The sequence below is a fragment of the Hemitrygon akajei genome, chromosome 16 (genome assembly GCF_048418815.1).
Source record: "Hemitrygon akajei chromosome 16, sHemAka1.3, whole genome shotgun sequence".
Lineage (NCBI taxonomy): Eukaryota > Metazoa > Chordata > Chondrichthyes > Myliobatiformes > Dasyatidae > Hemitrygon > Hemitrygon akajei.
This window is the reverse complement of record NC_133139.1, coordinates 60,246,962-60,268,633: the sequence shown is the minus strand read 5'-3', so window position 1 is coordinate 60,268,633 and position 21,672 is coordinate 60,246,962. Positions and strand designations below refer to the sequence as shown.

At 42.6% G+C, this 21,672-nt stretch overlaps 1 protein-coding gene and 1 long non-coding RNA gene across 4 annotated transcripts in view; both read left to right on the top strand.

Moving 5' to 3' along the window:
• Positions 1–11,302, top strand: part of LOC140740099 (uncharacterized) — a 38,965-nt gene extending 27,663 nt beyond the window's left edge. The window contains exon 3 of the long non-coding RNA XR_012101796.1: positions 10,591–11,302. This is a non-coding gene — a long non-coding RNA (uncharacterized lncRNA). The remainder of the gene's footprint in view (positions 1–10,590) is intronic.
• Positions 11,303–16,526: 5,224 nt separating this feature from the next.
• The window catches only part of LOC140740097 (forkhead box protein D2-like), a 6,520-nt gene continuing 1,374 nt past the window's right edge, over positions 16,527–21,672 (top strand). For 2 of the 3 annotated variants that reach the window (XM_073068988.1, XM_073068987.1), the window contains exon 1: positions 16,527–17,686. In XM_073068988.1, coding sequence (XP_072925089.1) covers positions 16,651–17,667 — 1,017 coding nt within the window. In that variant the 5' untranslated portion in view covers positions 16,527–16,650 and the 3' untranslated portion in view covers positions 17,668–17,686. Of the gene's footprint in view, positions 17,687–19,736; positions 20,839–21,672 lie in introns of those variants that run through there. The other variant, XM_073068989.1, reaches the window with a different exon arrangement.

Here is a 21,672-nt window from a genome sequence, read left to right as displayed (position 1 = left end):
GAGCAGAGGCCTTGACTGCAAATGTCTTGTTGTCACCTGTCCATTTTGCAGGTCTTCGAATGCAGAGTGGAGATCAGGTCTGTGGAAGTCCTTGGACACCCATCCACATCACTGTATTCACTTTTTTTTCATTGTCTTGTATATTTTATGTACAATTTCTGTATAATTTGTATTCTTAGTGTTCGTTGAATCCATATACCTGTGATGCCGTTTTGCAAGCAAGGTTTTCATTGTACCTGTACCTCACTGCATTTGTACATGATAATAAACTTGAACTTGACGTCTGCCCAGAAATAAGGGCAACAACCTCCTTTCTCGTGCTCCTTATGTGGTCTTTTCTACATTAGTGAGATCCGACATAGATTGAGGGACTGCTTTATTGAGCATTTCACTCTGTTTGCTGCAAACTCTGGTGACCTCCCATTTAAATTTTCATTCTGACATGGCTGTCCATGGCCTCTCTACTGCCACAATGAGGCCATCTTTGGGTTGGATAAGCAACATCTCATATTCTGTCTGGGTAGCCTTCAACATTGATTCCATAGAACCATAGAATACTACAGCACAGTACAGGCCCTTCAGCCCTCCATGTTGTGCCAACCCATATAATCCTTAAAAAAAAAGTACTAAACCCACACTACCCCATAACCTTCCATTTTTCTTTCATCGATGTGCCTGTCCAAGAGGCTCTTAAATACCCCTAATGTTTTAGCCTCCACCACCATTCCTGGCAAGTCATTCCAGGCACTCATAACCCTCTGTGTAAAAAACTTATCCCTGATGTCTTCCCTGAACTTCCTTCCCTTAATTTTGTACATACGCCCTCTGGTGTTTGCTATTGGTGCCCTGGGAAGCAGGTACTGACTATCCACCCTATCTATGCCTCTCATAATCTTGTAGATCTCTATCAAGTCCCCTCTCATTCTTCTACGCTCCAAAGAGAAAAGTCCCAGCTCTGCTAACCTTGCTTCATATGACTTGTTCTCCAAACCAGGCAACATCTTGCTAAATCTCCTCTGCACCTTCTCCATAGCTTCCACATCCTTCCTATAATGAGGTGACCAGAATTGAACACAATAGTCTAAGTGCGGTCTCACCAGAGATTTGTAGAGTTGCAACATGACCTCTCTACTCTTGAACTCAATCCCCCTGTTAATGAAGCCTAGCATCCCATAGGCCTTCTTAACTACCTCATCAACCTGTGCAGTTACCTTGAGGGATGTATGGACTTGAACCCCAAGGTTCCTTTGTTCATCCACACTCTTAAGTAACTGACCATTAATCCTGTACTCAGTCTTCTGGTTTGTCCTTCCAAAATGCATCACCTCATACTTGTTCGGATTGAATTCCATCTGCCATTTTTCTGCCCAACTCTGCAGCCTATCTATATCCTCTTGTAATCTTCAACAACCTACAGCTCCATCCACAACTCCTCCAATCTTCGTGTCATCCGCAAACTTACTCACCCATCCTTCCGCCTCTACATCCAGGTCATTTATAAAAATCGCAAATAGCAGGGGTCCCAGGACAGATCCCTGCAGCACTCCACTAGTCACCAACCTCCAGGCAGAATACTTGCCTTCCACAACTACCTTCTGCTTTCATCCTTTAAGCCAATTCCAACAACTTCTGGTAATTTCTCCTCCCTCCTCCTCCTCTCTTTTCCAATTACCTTCTGGTTCCCCTCTCACAGCTTCTCTTCTCCTCGGCTGTGCATCGCCTTCCTCTGGTTCCCCTCCTCCTCTTTTTCCCATGGCCCACTCTTCTCTCCTATCAGACTCCTCCTTCTTTAGCCCTTTACCTTTTCCACCTATCACCTCCCAAATTCTCACTTCATCTGCCCTCGCGTACCTACCCATCATTCCCCCTCACCCTGTCTCAGCTATCACCTGACAGCTTGTACTCATTTTCCTCCTCACACCTTGTTATTCTGGCTTCTTTCCCTTTCCGTTCCAGTCCCAATGAATTGTTTGAGCCTGAAGCATCAACTGTTTATTCCCTTCCATGGATGCTGCATAACTTACTCCAGCATTATATATGTGACTCCTCGCATCTTGGATCAGTACTGGTGATGGAACATTAACAACCTCCCCAGTGTTGCTGGCTACAGGAGTGGGGAGAATTGGGGATAAAAGGCCCTGGGTAATGTTGTCAGACTTCCAAAGAGAATCAGTGACAACAGTTTAACAGCAACCGACTGATAACTTTGAGATCGAGGCATGACTGCACAAACGAGTGGATGTTAGCGAGGTAGACCAGAGGGAAGAGTTTAAAAGACAGCTTTGTAGAGCAGGTGACAGAGTAGAGGTAGAGAGAGTAGGAGGGCTTTAGCGATAAAGGGTCGAGGCGAGTTACAGTACTTGTGTAGAGGAGGAATAGGAAGTATGTCTGTAAGGTTGGTGTCCTGTAGTGGGTGTCAGATGTGGGATGTCTGGGAGACTTCCAGCCTCGCAGACAGCCACATCTATGCCAGGTGCATGGAGCTGCAGCTCCTTAGGGACTGGGTTGGGGAACTATAGCTGCAGCTCAATGAACTTCATCTTGTCAAGGAAAATGAGGAGGTGATAGAGGGGAGTTATAAGCAAATAGTCACACTGGAGCCTCGGGAGACAGATAAGTGGGTAGCAGTCAAGAGAGGGAAGGGCAAGAGTCAGATACCAGAGAGTAGCCCTGTGGCTGTCCCCCTTAACAATAGGTACTCCTGTTTGAATACTGTTGGGAAGGGGGGCCCATCCTACCCAGGGGAAGCAATAGTGGCCGCGTCTCTGGCACAGATCCTGGCCCTGTGGCTCAGAAGGGTAGAGAAAGGAAGAAGACAGCACTAATAGGGAATGCTATAGTTAGGGGGTCAGACAGGCGATTCTGTAGATGCAGGTAAGAAACATGGATGGTAGTTTGCCTCCCAGGTGCCAGGGTCTGGGATGTTTCTGATCGCGTCCACATGTCCTGAAGGTGGAAAGTGAACAGCCAGAGGTCGTGGTACATATTTGTAACAACAACAGAGGTAGAAAACAAGAGCAGGTCCTGAAAACGACTACAGGGAGTTTGGAAGGAAGTTGAGAAGCAGGATTTCAAAGGTAGTAATCTCGGGATTACTGCCTGTGCCACGCGACAGTGAGTATAGGAATAGAGTGAGGTGGAGGATAAATGAGTGGCTAAGGGATTTGAGCAAGGGGCAGGGATTCAGATTTCTAGATCACTGGGAACTCTTTTGGGCAGATGTGACCTGTGCAAAAAGGACGAGTTGCACTTGAATCCACGGGGGACCAATATCCTGTCAGGGAGGTTTGCTAAGGCTACTGGGGAGAGTTTAAACTAGAACTGCCGGGGGGTGGGAACCAAACTGAAGAGACAGAGGAAGCAACAGCTGGCTCACAAATAGAGAAAACTTGGAGACTGTGCGGGAGGGATGGTAGGTAGGTGATAGAGAAGGGATGCAGTCAGACCAATGGTTTGAGATGTGTCTATTTTAATGCAAGAAGCATCATGAACAAACTGAATGAGCTTAGAGCGTGGGTCAGTACTTGGAGCCATGATGTTCTGGCCATTACAGAGACTTAGATGGTGCAGGGGCAGGAATGGCTACTTCAAGTGCCAGGCTTTAGATGTTTCAGAAAGGACAGTGAGGGAGGCAAAGGGGTGGGGGTGTGGCACTGGTGATCAGAGATAGTGTCACGGCTGCAGAAAAGGAAGAAGTCATGAAGGGGTCGTCTAACCGAGTCTCTGTGGGTGGAGGTTAGGAACAGGAAGGGGTAAATAACTCTACTGCGTGTTTTTTATAGACCTCCCAATAGTAACAGAGACATTGAGGAGCAGATAGGAAGACAGATTCTGGAAAGGTGTAATAATAACATGGTTGTCATGGTGGGAGATTTTAATTTAATTGATTGGCATCTCCCTAGAGAAAGGGGTTTAGATGGGGTGGAGTTTGTTTGGTGTGTTCAGGAAGGTTTCTTATAACAATATGTAGATAAGCCTACAAGAGGAGAGGCTGTACTCGATCTGGTATTGGGAAATGACCTGGTCAAGTGTCAGATCTCTCAGTAGGAGAGCATTTTGGAGACAGTGATCACAATTCTATCTCCTTTATTATAGCATTGGAGAGGGATAGAAACAGACAAGTTAGGGAAACATTTAATTGGAGTAAGGGGAACTATGAGGCTATCAGGCAGGAACTTGGAAGCATAAATTGGAAACAGATGTTCTCAGGGAAATGTACAGAAGAAATATGGCAAATGTTCAGGGGATATTTGTGTGGGGGTCTGAGTAGGTATGTTCCAATGAGACATGAAAAGGATGGTAGGGTACAAGATCCGTGGTGTACAAAGGCTGTTGTAAATCTAGTCAAGAATAAAAGAAGAGCTTACGAAAGATTCAAAAAACTAGGTAATGATAGGAATCTAGACAATTATAAGGCTAGCAGGAAGGAGCTTAAGAATGAAATTAGGAGAGCCAGAAGGGGCCATGAGAAGGCCTTGGTGGACAGAATTAAGGAAAACCCCAAGGCATTCTACAAGTATGTGAAGAGCAAGAGGATAAGACGTAAGAGAATAGGACCAATCAAGTGTGACAATGGAACCGGAGGAAATGGCAGGGGTACTTAATGTATACTTTGCTTCAGTATTCACTACGGAAAAGGATCTTGGCGATTGTAGGGATGATTTGCAGTGGACTGAAAAGCTTGAGAATGTAGATATTAAGAAAGAGGATGTTCTGGACCTTTTGGAAAGCATCAAGTTGGTTAAGTCACCGGGACCAGACAGGATGTACCCCAGGCTACTGTAGGAAGCAAGGTAGGAGATTGCTGAGCCTCTGGCAATGATCTTTGCATTAATGAGGAAGGGAGAGGTTCTAGAGGATTGGAGGGTTGCAGATGTTGTTCCCTTATTTAAGAAAGGGAATAGGGATTGCCCAGGAAATTATAGGCCAGTGAGTCTTACTTCAGTGGTTGGTAAGCTGATGGAGAAGATCCTGAGAGGCAGGATTTATGAACATTTAGAGAGGCATAATATGATTAGGAATAGTCAGCATGTCAGCATGTCATTTTCAAATACAGGTCATGCCTTACGAGCCTGATTGAATTTTTTGAGGATGTGACTAAGCACATTGATGAAGATAGAGCCGTAGATGTGTATATGGATTTTAGCAAGGCATTTGATAGGGTACCCCATGCAAAGCTTTTTCAGAAAGTAAGGAGGCATGGGATCCAAGAGGACATTGCTTTGTGGATGCAGAACTGGCTTGCCCACAGAAGGCAAAGCAGTGGTTGTAGACGGGTCAGATTCTGCATGGAGGCCAGTGACCAGGGATCTGTTCTGGGACCCCTACTCTTTGTGATTTTTATAAATGACCTGGATGAGAAAGTGAAGGCATGAGTTAGTAAATTTGCTGATGACACAAAGGTGGATGGTGTTGTGGATAGTGCGGAAGGCTGTCAGAGTTTACAGCGGGACATTGATATGATGCAAAACTGGCCTGAGAAGTGGCAGATGGAGTTCAATTCAGGTAAGTGTGAGGTGGTTCATTTTGGTAGGTAAAATATGATGGCAGAATATAGTACTAATGGTAAGACTCTTGGCAGTGTGGAGGATCAGAGGGATCTGGGGTCCAAGTCCATAGGACACTCAAAGCTCCTATGCAGGTTGTCTCTGTGGTTAAGAAGGCATACGGTGCATTGGCCTTCATCAATCGTGGGATGGATTTTAAGAACCGAGAGGTAATGTTGCAGCTATATAGGACCCTGGTCAGATGCCACTTAGAGTACTGTGCTCAATTCTAGTCGCTTCACTATAGGAAGGACGTGGAAACCGTAGAAATGGTGCCGAGGAGATTTAGAAGGATGTTGCCTGGATTGGGGAGTATGCCATATGAGAATAGGTTGAGTGAACCCGGCCTTTTCTCCTTGGAGTGACAAAGGATGAGAGGTGACTTGAAAGAGGTTTACAAGATAATGAGAGGCATTGATCATGTGGATAGTCAGAGGCTTTTTCCCAGGGCTGAAATGGCTAGAACGAGAGGGCATAGTTTTAAGGTGCTTGGAAGTAGGTAGAGAGGAGATGTCAGGGGGAAGTTTTTTTTATGCAGAGAGTGGTGAGTACATGGAATGGGCTGCTGGTGACAGTGGTGGAGGTGGATACGATAGGGACTTTTAAGAGTCTCCAAGATGGGTACATGGTGCTTAGAAAAATAGAAGGCTATGGGTAACCGTAGGTAATTTCTAAAGTAAGTACATGTTCGGCACAGCATTGTGGGCCAAAGGGGTTTTCTATGTAGCAGACAGTGGATGCTGGAATCCAGAGCACAGACAGGATGCTGGAGGAACTCTGCAGGTGAGGCAGCATCTGTAGAGAGAAATGGGCAGTTGACAATTTGGGTTGAGACTCTTCACCTGGTCTGAAAGATAAAGAGGATGTCAGGGAACTCTCATTCTATTCCTTCCCCTCATCTGTTTATACTAGCTGTTTCACCTCTATGTTTCAGCAGAGATAGAAGGTTCTCATCCAGAACACTGACTGTCCATTTCCCTCCATAGGTGCCTCCTGACCCACTGAGATACCCCAGCATTTTATTTGTGACTGAAAACATTATTTTCTCTCTCAGATGCTGCCTGACCTACTGAGCTTGATCCAGCACTTTATGTTTTTAGAACATAGAACGGGACCCAATACGGCCCCTTGGCCTATAATATTGTGCCGACCCTTTAACCTGCTCTGAGATCTATTTATCCCATCTCTCCCAAACACAGTATCCCTCCATTTTCTATCTTTCTATGTGCCTATCTAAGAATTTCTTAAATGTTCCTAATATATCTACCTCTATCAGCACACCTGGCAGGGATCTCAATGCACCCACATGAATGTGTAAAAAACTTATCTCTAACATCTCCCCTATACATTACTCCAATCAACTTAAAATTATTCCTCTTTGTATTACCCATTTCTATCCTGGGGAAAGGCCTCCAGGTATCCATTCAATCTTATAATTTTATACATCTCTGTCAAGTCACCTCTCATCTTCCTCCAAAGAGAAAATCCCTAGCTCACTCATCCTATCCTCATGAAACAGTCTAATCTGCAACTTTGGAGCTCGTGGTTCTGTCCATTCATTCCCCATTGACCTCCTCTGAGCATTGCCAACCCTCATACCCTTGCTCCGTCCATTCTGCCGACAGTCTACCAACTCTCTCCATTCACGTCTTCTCTCTTCATCTCTTGCCGACAAAAGACCACAAATCCCTTCTCTTAGACCCACAAGAAAGAAACAACGTGCCTCTCATTGGATGGCACACATTCCAAAGCCCCCGTTATCTCTAATCACAACCCAAACATTGCTGCTACAGAGAAACCATTACATTAGCAGTGAAATATTAAAGAGAGGCCATGACATTAGCAGTGAAACCTTACAGCGTGTTACACTCATAAGACATGCTCTCTAATCCAGGCAACATCCTGGTAAATCTCCCCATAACCTCTCTAAAGCATCCACACAAAATAAAGCTTTTTATGTTGAATTTTTTTTGGTAATTGATCGGGAGCGATTGATTCATTTTTACCAAATGATTGACATTAGGTGATTGGCAGCAATGAAGTGAGACTCATTGGTGGAAAGTAATTGGTAAGAAGTTCCCTTTGGTTCAGATAAATTATTTTATAGCAACTATTTCATCCTTAAGGGTTTCATTTCTCCTTTGTCCTTTAAAGCTTTTCATAACTTTTGTTGTGTTTCTCTATTTTCTTGTATATACCAGCGGGAAAATTGAATCTCAGGGTGGTAGTAGTAGGATCACTTGAGTCGAGTATGAAGTTCTCCCAAGGGGTTTTTCCCTTAATGGAGAACACCTGTACATGACTTTGTTTAACATGGCAGGCTGATGCATGGGCATCCACCACACAATGGCATGGAATGCAGGTCAACTGGGGACTCTTAACTGCTGCAGCATTCCTCCGTCTTCACTGCTGATGTGATATATCATCATCTTCCACCAGCTCCACTGTTGAGATCTTGGTTGGATTGCTCTTTGTATGGATCCTCCCCTTTGACCTATGCCATAGGTGACTCCACTAGAACCTAAGCTCCAGAGCGCATCGCTCTTGGGATCTCACAAACTCACAAGCCAAGGTGTCGATCCTCAAAGGAGACATATGGATACTTTGATAATAAATTTACTTTAAACTTTGACATTGTGGGAAGTCATTCTACAAAATCAGGTACCACTCTTTTAATCTGGTATGTGTTTCTATTACGTCCTCTAAAACTTCAATGAAATAGAGATTACTTGAATATGAAGATTATAAGTATGAATTGTTTTTCATAAAGCTGTAATAGTTTGCATTTGTTGTTTTTACTGCTGGTAAGTACAAATTGTTTTCTTTAAAATGGACTCCAATGTTTTTCCTGCTGCAGAGGTTAAGCTAACAGTCCTGGAATTTCTAAGATCATGCTTTTGACCTTCTGGAACAGGATTAGTTGTTTTTCCAATCGCTGGTTGCTGGTCCCACATGTAATGAGCTGTGAAGCACTTCATTCACAACTCCTCCTAGTCTTCTTTCAATTCCTTCAGTGCTACTGGAGGTCTTCCATCTGGTGTTCATCTTTGTTTTGTTTTATGATTACTGGGTGTGTGCTACCAAGTGATATTATTTTCAGTTTGATCTCCAATTTATTTGGCATCTAGGAAGGAAAATGGATCATTTACCATCATGTAAACAGTTGCAGGGGAATAAAACTGTTTTATACCTCCAGCATTTCAAATGCCTTAACTTCAGCATTGTTAACTTACTCTGTAATGTCCATAACTCCACTGAATACAACTTAGTAGACATTACAATAGAGTGAATGTGGAAAGGATGTTTCCTATAGTAGGGGAGCCCAGGACGAGAGGGCACAGTCTCAGAACAGAGATGAGGAGGAATATCTTTAGCCCAAGGTCAGTGAATCTGTTGAATTCATTGCCACAGAAGGGTGTGGAGGCCAAGTCATTGAGTATATTTAAATCAAAGGTTGAAAGGTTCTTGATTAGTCAGGATGGCACCTACTTCAAGGTTGGGATTGAACCAGGGCTGCTGGAGTTGTGAGGGCTTGTTTGCTGAGACATTGATGAGAGATCATAAGGCAGCAGAGCTCCCATATTTACTCCCTATTGTTCTGGTTGTTAAAACAATTTTCCTGCCTCTGTAACTTCCATGGTGGCAATTTCTGGCATCTTCAAACTTCTCACAATGCAACAGTTGGCCAGCACTTCCACAAAGTGACTGTATTTGAACACTTTCCTAGTGTGCCCCCATAAATACAGCAAGAACCCCAGAGCATCAGTCTCACATCCCTGTACACACCAGGTACTTAGAAGGGAAGTTTATGAGCTCCATGGTACAGTAATGCTGAATACACTCAGCTCAGATTCCTCTTTGTGCCATTTCAGTAGAGATTAAGATCAGGACCTAGAGCAAGTAAGAGAACTGCTGCTGAATTTCAATCACTGTCTTGCAGCTAGCAAGGCACCCTATCTACCAAGTTGTACACATTGTGTGCTCACATTGCTCATTGAGCAACCCTAACCCAGCAAACTACCCACCTTGCCAAATGCTTTTTCCAAAAGCTCCCTGCTGGAAAGCACAACAGGGCTATTAAAACAAAAACCATACCGTCTTAAAAGTTCCTTCACACTGGCAGTCAATCTGATTCTAATTAGTCCCTGCACCCCTCTCTATTATCCCCATCACTGCACTGTAAAACACTTTAAACCACTTTTTTAATGCTATATACATAATAAATACTTGCAGGGATTTATGTATTTATGCACAATTTATTGTATATCTGTACATTAAAATTTACCTTTATTTTTTATATGATTCTTTATTCTTTATAATTGTTAAATGTTTTTTCGCTGCATGTCATGCCAACACACCACAGCAAATTCTTATCTATGTAAATTTTTTATGATGAGAAATGTTGATCCTTGATCCTTGAAAAATTACAATAGTATATAATGTTTGACATTCAAATTTGATATATATCATTGCTTGCAAATTAGGTCAATGGTACTTAGTGAATTATTATCAATCACTTATAGCTCAGCATTATTCAATGTCAAGTGATATTAAAAGATATTAGAATATAAAATATTGCAAACAAAATTAAGCCTCAATATCCATCATTTTTTTCCTCTAAGTAAGCAGTTGAAGTGACATTGAATGTTTCTCCATATGTACACAGTATCACTCTATATTTTATTGCACTTACATATTTTGTGTGGATGTGGAGTGGTTTTGGCTTCTTATCAATATAAACTGTGGTTATAATCCCTAAATAAATTGAATAAACAGCATGACACCATCTTTGGAAGAAATGCTGTGGAAACACAATTTGAATTTTTATGGCAGCTTTACTGCAGAAAAATGTCCCAAGGTGCTTCAAAGAGGCATGGGGAAAGCAAACCCAGCCAAATACATTATTAAGAGAAATGGCTAACTGCTTGAGTTTGTAAAGGAAAAGAAGGGGGTAAGAAGTCTAATGAATTATCAATCTTAAAACCAGTTCCACAGGATATTGTATAACTAAACATGGAAACTAATTTTTACTTTTCTGTTTTAGCCTTTCCTTGATCGCCTCTTGTCTACTTCGGAAATTAACTGGGATATTGTGATTGTACCAAGAGAATGCTGAATATGAACTTAAACTGAACTCTCACTAAATGGAAGCAAGTCAGAAACTTTCACCCTCCTGAATAACACGCTAAAACATGAAATATGATCTGCAACCTAGTGCTGCTGTGTGAATTATATTGTGGACATTCAACCTGTTATTACCTCATTCTTTCCCCCTGTTTCTTTAAAGTATTATCATCTGTATTAATTGAGTGTTAAAAATACTTTTAAATCTTTAACAATAAGATAGCAAACAAGTTAGCAGTGGTGTAAGGGAACTAAAATTAAATAGAGCAGAGATATAAGTGAAAAGTGGTCATGGAGAAAATAAGATTGAACATACAGTACATTCATTTCCAGAATCTTATTATTCCACCCTGGAGGTTTAAACAACAGATTATGATACATAAATTGTCCTTATTATAACTTTAGAAGAAAATCAATTTCAGAGTAATGATTAAGCTCTAAGTAATATCTAAGGTCAGAATGTATATTTTGATAATAAATTTACTTTGAATTTGATACAGTGAAAAACTTGTCTTGAATATTGCTCCTTTGGATCAATTTGCAGCAACAGTGCATTGAGGTAGTACAAGGTTAAAAAAATTACAGAATGCAGAATAAAGTGATATAGTTACAGAGAACATTCAGTGCAGGCAGAGAATAAGGCACAAGATCATAGCAAGGTAGATTATGAAGTCAAGAGTCCATCTCATTGTACTAGGGATCCTATTAATGGTCTTATAACAGTGGGTTAGAAGCTGCCCTTGAACTTGGTGGTACATGCTTTCAGGCTTTTGATCTTCTGCCCAATCAAAGAGGGGAGAAGAGAGAATATCTTGGGTGGGTGGAGTATTTAATTATACTGACTGCTCTAACAAGGCAGAAAGAAGTATAGACAGAGTCCATGCTACCAGGTTAGTTTCTGTGTACTGAGATGTGTCTACAACTCCCTACTGTTGTTTGCAGAGCAGTTGCCATATCAAGTCATGGTGCATCCAGATAGGATGCTTTCTATGATGCATTGATAAAAATTAGTTGAGCTCAACAGGAACATGCCAACTTTAGAATTCTGAATATACCAAATCCAACTCTGTGGAAATTACTTTGTATTCTCCATTGAACCTTATTATAACAGTGGTGCAACAGAACCCACTGAGTAACTTTTCCTTACACATTGAGCAGATATCTCCATAACTCATGGTGTAATACTGCACCCAGTGCGTGGAATGCTGTGTCTCCCCAGCAGATTACATAGTTTTCCATGAGTAATGGACCTTTAAAAGTTAGAGGGGGTGAAGTACTCAATAATACTCCAACAACACCCACAAAATGCTGGTGGAACACAGAATCTATAGGAAGAAGCACTGTCGAGGTTTTGGGCCGAGACCCTTTGTCAGGACTAACTGAAAGGAGAGATACTAAGAGATTTGAAAGCAGTGGGGGGAGGAGGAAATGCGAAATGATAGGAGAAGACCAGAGGGGATGGGATGAAGCTAAGAGCTGGAAAGGTGATTGGCGAAAGTGATACAAAGCTGGAGAAGGGAAAGGATCATGGGATGGGAGGCCTCGGGTGAAAGAAAGGGGGAGGGGGGAGCATCAGAGGGATGGAGAACAGGCAGGGTGATGGACAGAGAGAGAGAAAAAAAACAACCTAACCAAAGAGGAAAATTTAGGAAATGTATTCTTTAATTTCCTGATTTTCAATAGAAGTTTATTTAACTCTCATCAATTTACCTTACCATAACATTGAGTTATAAGGACCACAAGACCATATGTCATAGGAGCAGAATTAGGCCATTCAGCCCATCAAGAATGTGCTACATTCAATCATGACTGATTTATCTTAATTCCCATTCCCTGGTCTTCTCCCCTGAAGTCTATGATGCCCTTACTAATCAAGAACCTTTCAACCTCTGCTCTAAATATACCTGATGTCTCGGCCTCCACAGCAGTGTGCAGAACGGAAGAGCCAACATTTCAGGCTGAGACCCTTCATTTGGACATCCTTCAGCATCTTGTGTGTGTTGCTCAAGATTTCCAACATCCACATAATCTTTTGAGTCACAGTAAATAAAATAGTCATCTTACATTAGTACAGCTCCGTGGGACATTAATTTTATAAGGATTGGATTCAACAAAATGAAAAAGGCAAAATTGGTTAAAAAAAAAGGATGAGAAATCCTTTGCAACAATTAGAAATTAGACATAGGAGCAGAATTAGACCATTAGGCTCCACCATTCCAAGATGGCTGATTTATTGTCCCTCTCAACCTCATTTTCCTGCCTTTTCCCTGTAACTTTTGATGCCCATTTTTCCAGTTTTCTCAGCATTATTTATTTTTTATTTGTACAGCTTGTCTTCTTTTGCACATTGGGTATTTGCCAATCTTATGTATAGTTATTTTTTCATAAATACAATTATATTTCTTTCTTTTCCTGTATATGATTGCAAGAAAATGAATTTCAAGGTAGCATATGATAAGATATATGCAACACTGGATAATGCTCATGAGCTTCGACCTCCACACCTGGATAAGGTTATTGGATATAGTATATTTTGCAGCACGGAGTGGTTTAGCCAGAAGCTGCATGTATTAAAATGGATGACAGTACAGTCAGTACAGTTATCATAGGCTAAATATGAGATGAGTTTAAGATAGTTTCTGAAAAGCATGGACAATGTAGTAACTGTTCTTCTATGGTGTTCTGCTGTTCCTTAGTTTTAATTACATGATTTTGAATTAAATATAGATGGTAATTTTTTTTGTTTTTCAAAAGATAATTCCGATACATTATCCATATTGAAACTTTTTTATAGGACTGTCTGTTTTGTTGACAATCACGGTCTTGGTATCTTGTAGATCTTTAACCAGGTTCCTGTCTTTACTGGTGCAGGTAAAATAGACTAAATGCTCTGTTTACTAGTGCAATGTTCTACAATTCTTAACCTTCATTACTCTCCCCCTTTACGAGAGAATATTCTATAACCCACACAACAAGCTGCTGTGTGAGTGGCGGTGCTTCCCAATTTTGAAGAGAATATTGTGCGTCAGTTTTCACACAAATAAAAAAAGACACCATAAGTAGAACATAGAACATTACACATGGTATTGCCGCCCATTTAATCTACTTTAAGATCAATCTAACCCTTCCCTGCCACATAGCCCTCAAGTTTTCAACCATCTACGTGCCTATCTAAGATTTTCTTAAATGCACCTAACGTATCTGCCTCTACCACCGTCCTTGGCAGGGCTTTCCAGCACCCACCACGCTGTTTAAAAAACCTACCTTCGTCATCCCCCTATACTTTCCTCCAAATACCCTAAAATTATGCCCTCTCGTATTAGTGGCAACGTGGATCTCTTTACTTCAGGGGGTATTTGTAGCGAATTGTAAGATGCTTTGCAGAGGAGCTGGAGACATTTGAAGAAATCAGTTTACTCTGCCTGGATCCATCCGAGACGAATGGGTCGGCTTTTTGCGTAGCGTAAGCACAGAAACGGACAGTCAGGAATAATGCCTTGCTATTTCCAACCTAGAACATGACCAGTTCATCGGACATGTAGAAAAAATGATGCAGATAAATATATTAAACAATCGAATTGTTTTACTTCCTTGATAGTTAACTCAAGTTATTTAGATAGTTGACTGAATCCATTCTCTTTGTTTTGGAGATAGTGTTATATCTCAGGCTCGCGAGCAGTCTGCGTACATTTCCCTAACTGGGCATTTCGTTACCTGAGCATTTTTTGTTGTATTTGGTTACTTACTCTGACGTGTTTGTCGGTACTCAATATTTAGAAATAGGCCCGACAATTAATAATCTGTAACTAATAAATCAGATTAAAGTTAAGCGACATGTGTGTAACCAGCAATATTGGATGGGACCGCGAACGTCAATACAAAGTCGCTGAATGTGTATTTATACACAGACAAGTAAATCCTTGTCTGATAGGTAAATGAAGAAGTTAAATAAATATAACAGAGTGAACTCAAAGCCAGTAACGCAACCGAACTTAATGAGTCGGTCACAAAACAACCCTGGTGTTTAACAGGTGGAATCGATCAGAATCAAAATCAGGTGAATTATCACTGACATGCAGCACGTCTTGAAATTTGTTGCTTAGCGGCAGCAGGACTGTGCAAGAATAAAAAAAATAACTAAGTTACAAAAAATTGGAATAAATAGTGCAACTAAAACACCAAAGGGCGTTCAGTACAACGTTGGTCATGCGATCATTTCGAACACAGCAGCAGTGCATACATAAATTCGCCCTCATTACCAAAGATATGGCCGATGTCATTACCTGCCTGTTCTTCGGTAGTCTCCGCTTTGTTTTGAAGCCGTCGTAGAAGGAAAGTGGTAATTTCATTAAATTCACCTAGCCGCTTCCAGGCCTGGAACTCCTATTTTAGAAATCCCGATCCCATGAAACTAAACCCATATCTGCAGTGGCAGTGTGAAGGCAGAAAACGTCCACATCTGTCGGCGGGACCATGATTCAAGCCAATGTTTTATAACAACCTCCGAAAGCGTGTTATTTCTTCGAACACGTTCCCAGTAGGTTTTCTCTAGTTCTTTACATTGCTGTTCGATACCCCCAGGGCCAAAAGTAATTTCTCCACGAGTGTAAATCACTGCGTTGCGTTTCCCTGTCCATACTCTGTCTCCAGTAGTTATCAGAATCAAAGTGTGATTGTGTCAAGCAAGTTCCAAATATTAAAAAAAAATATCGTTGGGACGATCAGAATCGGTCTGTAATTGTTTAGTTGACATGAAATCTGTTTTGCGGCAGCAGGCAAAGCAAATTACTGTAACTTACAAATATAAATAAATCGTCCATAAAGGAGAATATCAAGGTAGTTAGTGTTCAGGGTTCATGGATACATCGACATACCAGCTGGATGGCTAGATTAAGCGTTACTTGTTTTTAATATCTTTTACCTGTTTTTCTTGCCTGGACGCGATCTCACTTACCCGCTGGATGTGTTTTAATTGCAAACTTTTAAAGAGAGGCTTCGAAATCACTTTAGAAATTAATTTAAGTTGACTTGAACCGAGTTTGGTACGATTGAAGCCTCGGGTGTTTGGTGATTGTGTAAAGAAAACCGAGCTGTCGTTTTAGACTATCGCGCAATTGGAACAAAAAAGTATGCAGATGTTTATATTTAACTTTGGACAATCTACGCTGTATACTCGAGGAAAAGAAAATAAACCATCGTTCAATAAGAGTTAAATGAGTAATTACAATTAACAGTGAAAAGGAGGTCAGGGTAGACTAAATTCGAGACTTTTCGCTGCTGCCGTCGGGAAGGAACTACAGTAACCTTGGGTCCCACAGCACCAAGTTCAGAAACAGTTATTACCCTCCAACCATCAGGCTCCTGAATCAACATGGATAACTTCACTCAACTCTACACTGAACTAATTCTAACCTATGGAGTCATTTTCAATGACTGTACAACTTATCTTCGCAGCATTATTAATTATTATTATTATTATTATTATTCTGTTTTATTATTTTTGTATGTGTATAATTGTCTTTTGCACATTGTTTGCCCACTTTTGTGTGCTTTTGTACCTACTGTGAATGCCCGCAAGAAATAAACCTCAGGATAGTGATATATATGTACTCATTATTAATAGATTTACTTTGAGCTTTTATGAATGCCAGCTTGTTGCTGCTGCTAGCTACTTTTTGTTTTAAGTCAGTAACGGGATGTCGGGGCGATGAGCCGACCTGCCGGGGAAGTGGCGAAGCGGCGTGTGATACGTTCCCGAGTCTGGTGTTCAGTGGCTGTCGACTCTCCGCATTCCTGGCTGACGTCAGTCACCGAAGTTGGTGGAGGGGGCCGGGGCATTTAAAGTGGGAAGCGGGCTGTTCTCACTGTTCGTGGGCCTCTTACCCCGAAGAAGGAAGACAAACAACAAGAAGAATTACGGTGTTTTTACCGATGAGCTCTCGCCTTGGGTGGATGTGTGCGTGGGTCTCTCCCTCTCTGGATGTGCCTTCTTAGAAAGTTGTCTTTCTCTCTTCTTGTTTGGAGTATTATTCCATGTAGCGACGGACTCGGAGACTTGCAGACTAACCAACTTACAATGACTCTGGCGTCGGAAATGACTGAGAGGTCGTTCGGTTTGCAAGAGACAGACGTCGACGTTGTGGGCGACGAGAGCCAGGAGTGTGCCGGGGACAGGGACTCAGAGAGAGGTCGGACCGTCTCCACGGCAGCCGCGGGCGTGCAGGAGGTGAAGGCGCTGGTGAAACCCCCCTACTCCTACATCGCTCTCATCACAATGGCAATCCTACAGAGCCCCAAGAAGCGACTGACCCTCAGCGAGATCTGCGACTTTATCAGCAGCAGGTTTCCCTATTACAGAGACAAATTCCCGGCTTGGCAGAACTCCATCCGGCACAACCTCTCCCTTAACGACTGCTTCATCAAGATGCCCCGAGAGCCGGGCAACCCGGGCAAGGGCAATTACTGGACCCTGGACCCCAACTCGGCCGACATGTTTGACAACGGGAGCTTCCTGAGGAGGAGGAAGAGATTTAAGAGGCAACAACAGAACGGGATACTGAGGGAGCACAGTGGACGCTTCCCCGGATTCGGTTACGGACCTTATGGTTATGGCCTCCAGATTCCCAACCCCACACTGGCCTTTCATCACCATTACTCCATCCCTAATCCTGCCGGCATCTTCCCGTCGCTCTCCACCCTTATCCAAGGGAGTGAGCTGACCAGGAAACCCCTACCGCCACCCCTGAGCCCTGCCTCGCCAGCTCGTCCGACTGTCAAGGTGGAAGCTTCCTCCCCGTTCTCCACCTTTTCAATAGATAGCATCATGAGTCCCGCTTCTCCTCCTCTCTATCCAAGGACGGGGCAGGCTCCCGTCTTGCCTGTGCTCTCCGCTCTCTTCTCCCCCTCGCACAGCTTGTTAAACGTAAGTTATGACCGCCTGCAGCAGGAAGCGAACTTTGCAAACACGATAATCCATCTCAGCCACGGTCATTATTGAAGGAGCCCTGACCGTTCAGGTAAGATACTTCACTCTGTTCAGCAGCAACACCAGCCACCTGAGCCTTCTTGTTTGTGACTTTGCACTCAATGTAAAGAATATAATAAAAATAGCAGGAAGACAAGAGAATGGGGTTGAGCGGGGATATTAAATCAGATGGCGAGGCAGATTTGATGGGCCGAATAGTCTAATGCTGCTCCAATGCATTATGATCTTTTTTTATGGATCTCCTGACTGGAATCCAAAGCCAAAAGAACGTTCATCTGAGACTTCTTGCTAGAGAGAATTCCTTTCCTGATACTGGGAGGTGGAATAGACGTCATGTTCCAAACGGTCTGGATATTTCAAGTGTTCTGAAATTGGATGAAAATGATCTGATTCGTGCTTTTTAAGGACACGAAGCAAAACCCTTTAAGATGCCCCGTCGTTTTCTTGGAGAATCCGCAATTTAATTCAAGCCTCCATAATACAGTAAACCCCAAGCACAAGAGATTCTGCAGTTATTGGAAATCCCGTGAAAACACAAACAAAATGCTGAAGGAACTCAGCAGATCAGGCATCGTGGGATGAGCAGTCTGCGTTTCGGAGTGAGACTCTTTATTAGGGTTCGGAAGGAAGGAGGTATCTTCTGTTTTCCGGCTTCTTCCCCCTTTCGTTCTAGCCCTCACGAAGTGTCTCGGCCCGGAATGTTTATCTCTCTGCAAAGATGCTACATAACCTGTTGCGTTCCTCCAGCGCTTTGTATGTGTTAATCCATCATAAACTTGATTCATTTATTTTGGAGGGTTTTCAAAAAGACGTCGCTGGCATTTTATTACCAACAACTAAATTCCCAACTGTTATAATCACCAATACGATTGGTCGTATACCAATATACCATACATATACGATACGGTTGGTTGTAAACCATGTCGGACACTCAACCGCAGGCGGGGTGGGGGGAGACTTCATTTTTTTACTGAACCAACTAAACAAATGGTTCTTGTGTCCCACACCAACAACGATCCCAAACCCGAACAAAATAAAATAAAACGTTTACAAGTAATAAATAAAATAAATACATAAATAGAAAGATACATTTTAAGGTGATTGGAGAAAATGATAGCGGTATGTCAGAGGGAAGTTCTTTACCTGGATAGAGAGCGGTAGGTGCGTGGAACACGCAGGGTGTTGATAGAGGCAGAAACATTAGGACCATTTATTAAATTCTTAGATAGGCACGTGGATAATGGAGGGCCATGTAGAAGGGAAGGGTTGGATTGATCTTAGAGTAGGTTAAGATCGTGGGCCGAGGGGCCTGTACTGCGCTGTAGTTTTCTGTGTTCTATCTTCGGGTAAGTATTTGACAATGCTGAGAGCCAGACTCTGGAATTGCAGTAAAATCTCACCCTCCCGGGTGACAAGAACGGAATTTTATTTAATTTCTGTCGCTGTGGATTGTTTTCTTGCAAGTGAGTTATCTAGACAGCATATTCAATTCACAGGGAACCAGCTTCCAATGATAAATGTAACAATTTGATGTTGGGAGACAGGAGTTTTAAATCGAATTACCAAAGGAGTTCGTTTCGGAAGCGCAGTTTCAAGTTTATGAAGGAGAGTTTGCGCGCGCGTGTGTGTGTGTGTGTGTGTGTGTGTGTGTGTGTGTGTGTGTGTGTGTGTGTGTGTGTGTGTGTGTGTGTGTGTGTGTGTGTGTGTGTGTGTGTGTGTGTGTGTGTGTGTGTGTGTGTGTCTTGTTAACTGCTAATGTAACGCTTAATCACCCTGATTTAATTAAGTCGGGAAAGGTAACAACTGTGAATGAGGTGCAGTCGGTTAGGAGTGGTCTGGATGGGACGAGGCCGGAGGAAAACGGTGATCTCGGGATTTGTGTCAACTCATTAACAACCTTAGTTCTAACGGTTAGAACTAAAGAAGGAATTATGAACATTGAATCGTCAGTAGAACCAATAAAACCCAGTATCTTTGAATACGTACACAACGCTGTAAGAACTCAGCAGGTCAGGCAGCATCCGTGAGAAAAGAGTAGCCAACGTTGGAGTAGCATCTGCAGTTGTATTTTTGTGTTCCAGTGTCTTTGATCTAGGATATATCCTCGGGGAACTCTGCCAGCATTATCTGTTAAATTCCGATGGAGCAGGAGGCCTGAGCGATTTACGGCAGCACAAATGTACAGACATCGATGGCCAGAATGAGCTAATTCTGCTTCAATGCCTTATGGTCTTGTACGAACTAGGAGCATGAGGAAGCAATTCGGCCCTCAAACCGGCTTCACTATTTGGAAAAAAAATAGTGGCTGATCCGATTGTAATCTGTGTGGGGACCCCTCTATCCCCAGTAACTTTTCACCTCTACTTTTCCCCATCAAGTACCGATCTGTTTCTGCCTTAAAAGTGTTCAAAGACTCGCCACCTGTTGAGGAGGAGTTCCGAACAGAAATTTGCCATATTTCGTAGGGAAATAAATATATTCGCCTTATTTCTGTGTTGAATGGGCCGACCCGCTATTGTTGAACGACCCTGTCAGAACCTCTCATGGACAATTCCACCCCAGTTTATCACGTGAGGCTCAGTACCCTTGCCTCTTGTGGAGCTATGGAGCATAACTAATGCATTTTGTAGTTTCCCTTTAGTCTATGATTGATCCCCTCTCAGCCCAATCGAATCCCCTCTGCAACACCTCGGCGTTACTGTTGGGTGGTTAACAGCAATAAGAATTATAGAGAAATAACTATTTTAAATCAAAATAAATTGTTTTCAAAATAAAATTACGAAAATTAACCGTGCACTACTCTTTCATTCTTTACATTCATTGTCAATGTTTTCAGAACTGTTCTAATATATTCCTACGCATCAATAACACTGCCGCCACTCATGTGGCCCTCTGGGTGGTAAACAACTCCTCACCCAACCCGGCCATCCCTGCCCAGTAGCAGAAGAACCCTTATACTGTGGTCCTTCGTGAGCTAAAGTTTGTGTAAGTTCTCAGCCGGTCTGTACGCGGGCCAGTATGCTCCCACAGAGAAACGTTTCGTTAAAATAACCTGTTAGCACCCTTGAGATGGGATCGGCGTTCTTTCTGAGACGAGACAGAGGATTTCAAACATACACTCCGCACCCGAGTTCACCATGAGCAATGACTTTACCGCATTTACCAATCGTCCGCTTATCTACACTTAAGTCTACACTTTAGGTATCAGCATCCTTGCAAAATTCGTGGGTGAAATCACAGTGCAGGTCAAGGGATGCAAAAAGCGTTGGTTTATTCACACGTACCGTGTTAGATTGTACGTAATTTCGCACGTACTTTACTGTATTGGAATAGAACAGTGTAGCGGAAGAACACCCCACATAATTAAACGTACAGTGTATAACTGAACTTTTGCCGGCGCAGTGTCCATTCTCTCCATTCTCTGCACATTCAGGCGCCTTTCTTAGAATTCTGAAACGCCTCTGTCATATTGGCCTCCATCGCCACTCCTGACAGCGCATTCCAAGCAACCACCACTTACTGTATGTAAAGAAATACTTGCGCCCCCCCCCCCCCACACACACACACAAACAAAATGCTAAAGGTACTCAGTAGATCAGTTAGCATTTTTCCGGGCCGAGAGACTTCATCTTGACTGGAACTGACCGACCGGCTGAGCTCCTCTACAAGTGTGTGTGTGTTACTCTGGATTTCAAGCGTCTGCAGAATCTCTTGTGTTTAAGATTTGTTGTCCCGCAGATCTCCTTTTAATATGCACCTGTAAACAAACTCAAAAACAGTCACTTCCTCCTAGCGGCAAGGCTTATCAACACCTCGACCCACTAACCCATACCTCCACACGCACGAAATTTGATCATTTCCTCTCAGTCATTTCATATACAGAGACTTCTGTGCCTAGCGTCACTTCATAGACATACAATCAATCTATGTATACAAGCCATCTAATGTATTGTAGAGTTACTTTTTCACTATTGTGTTTTTATCTTCTGTGTTTTTTTCGCGAGCTGCATCGGATCC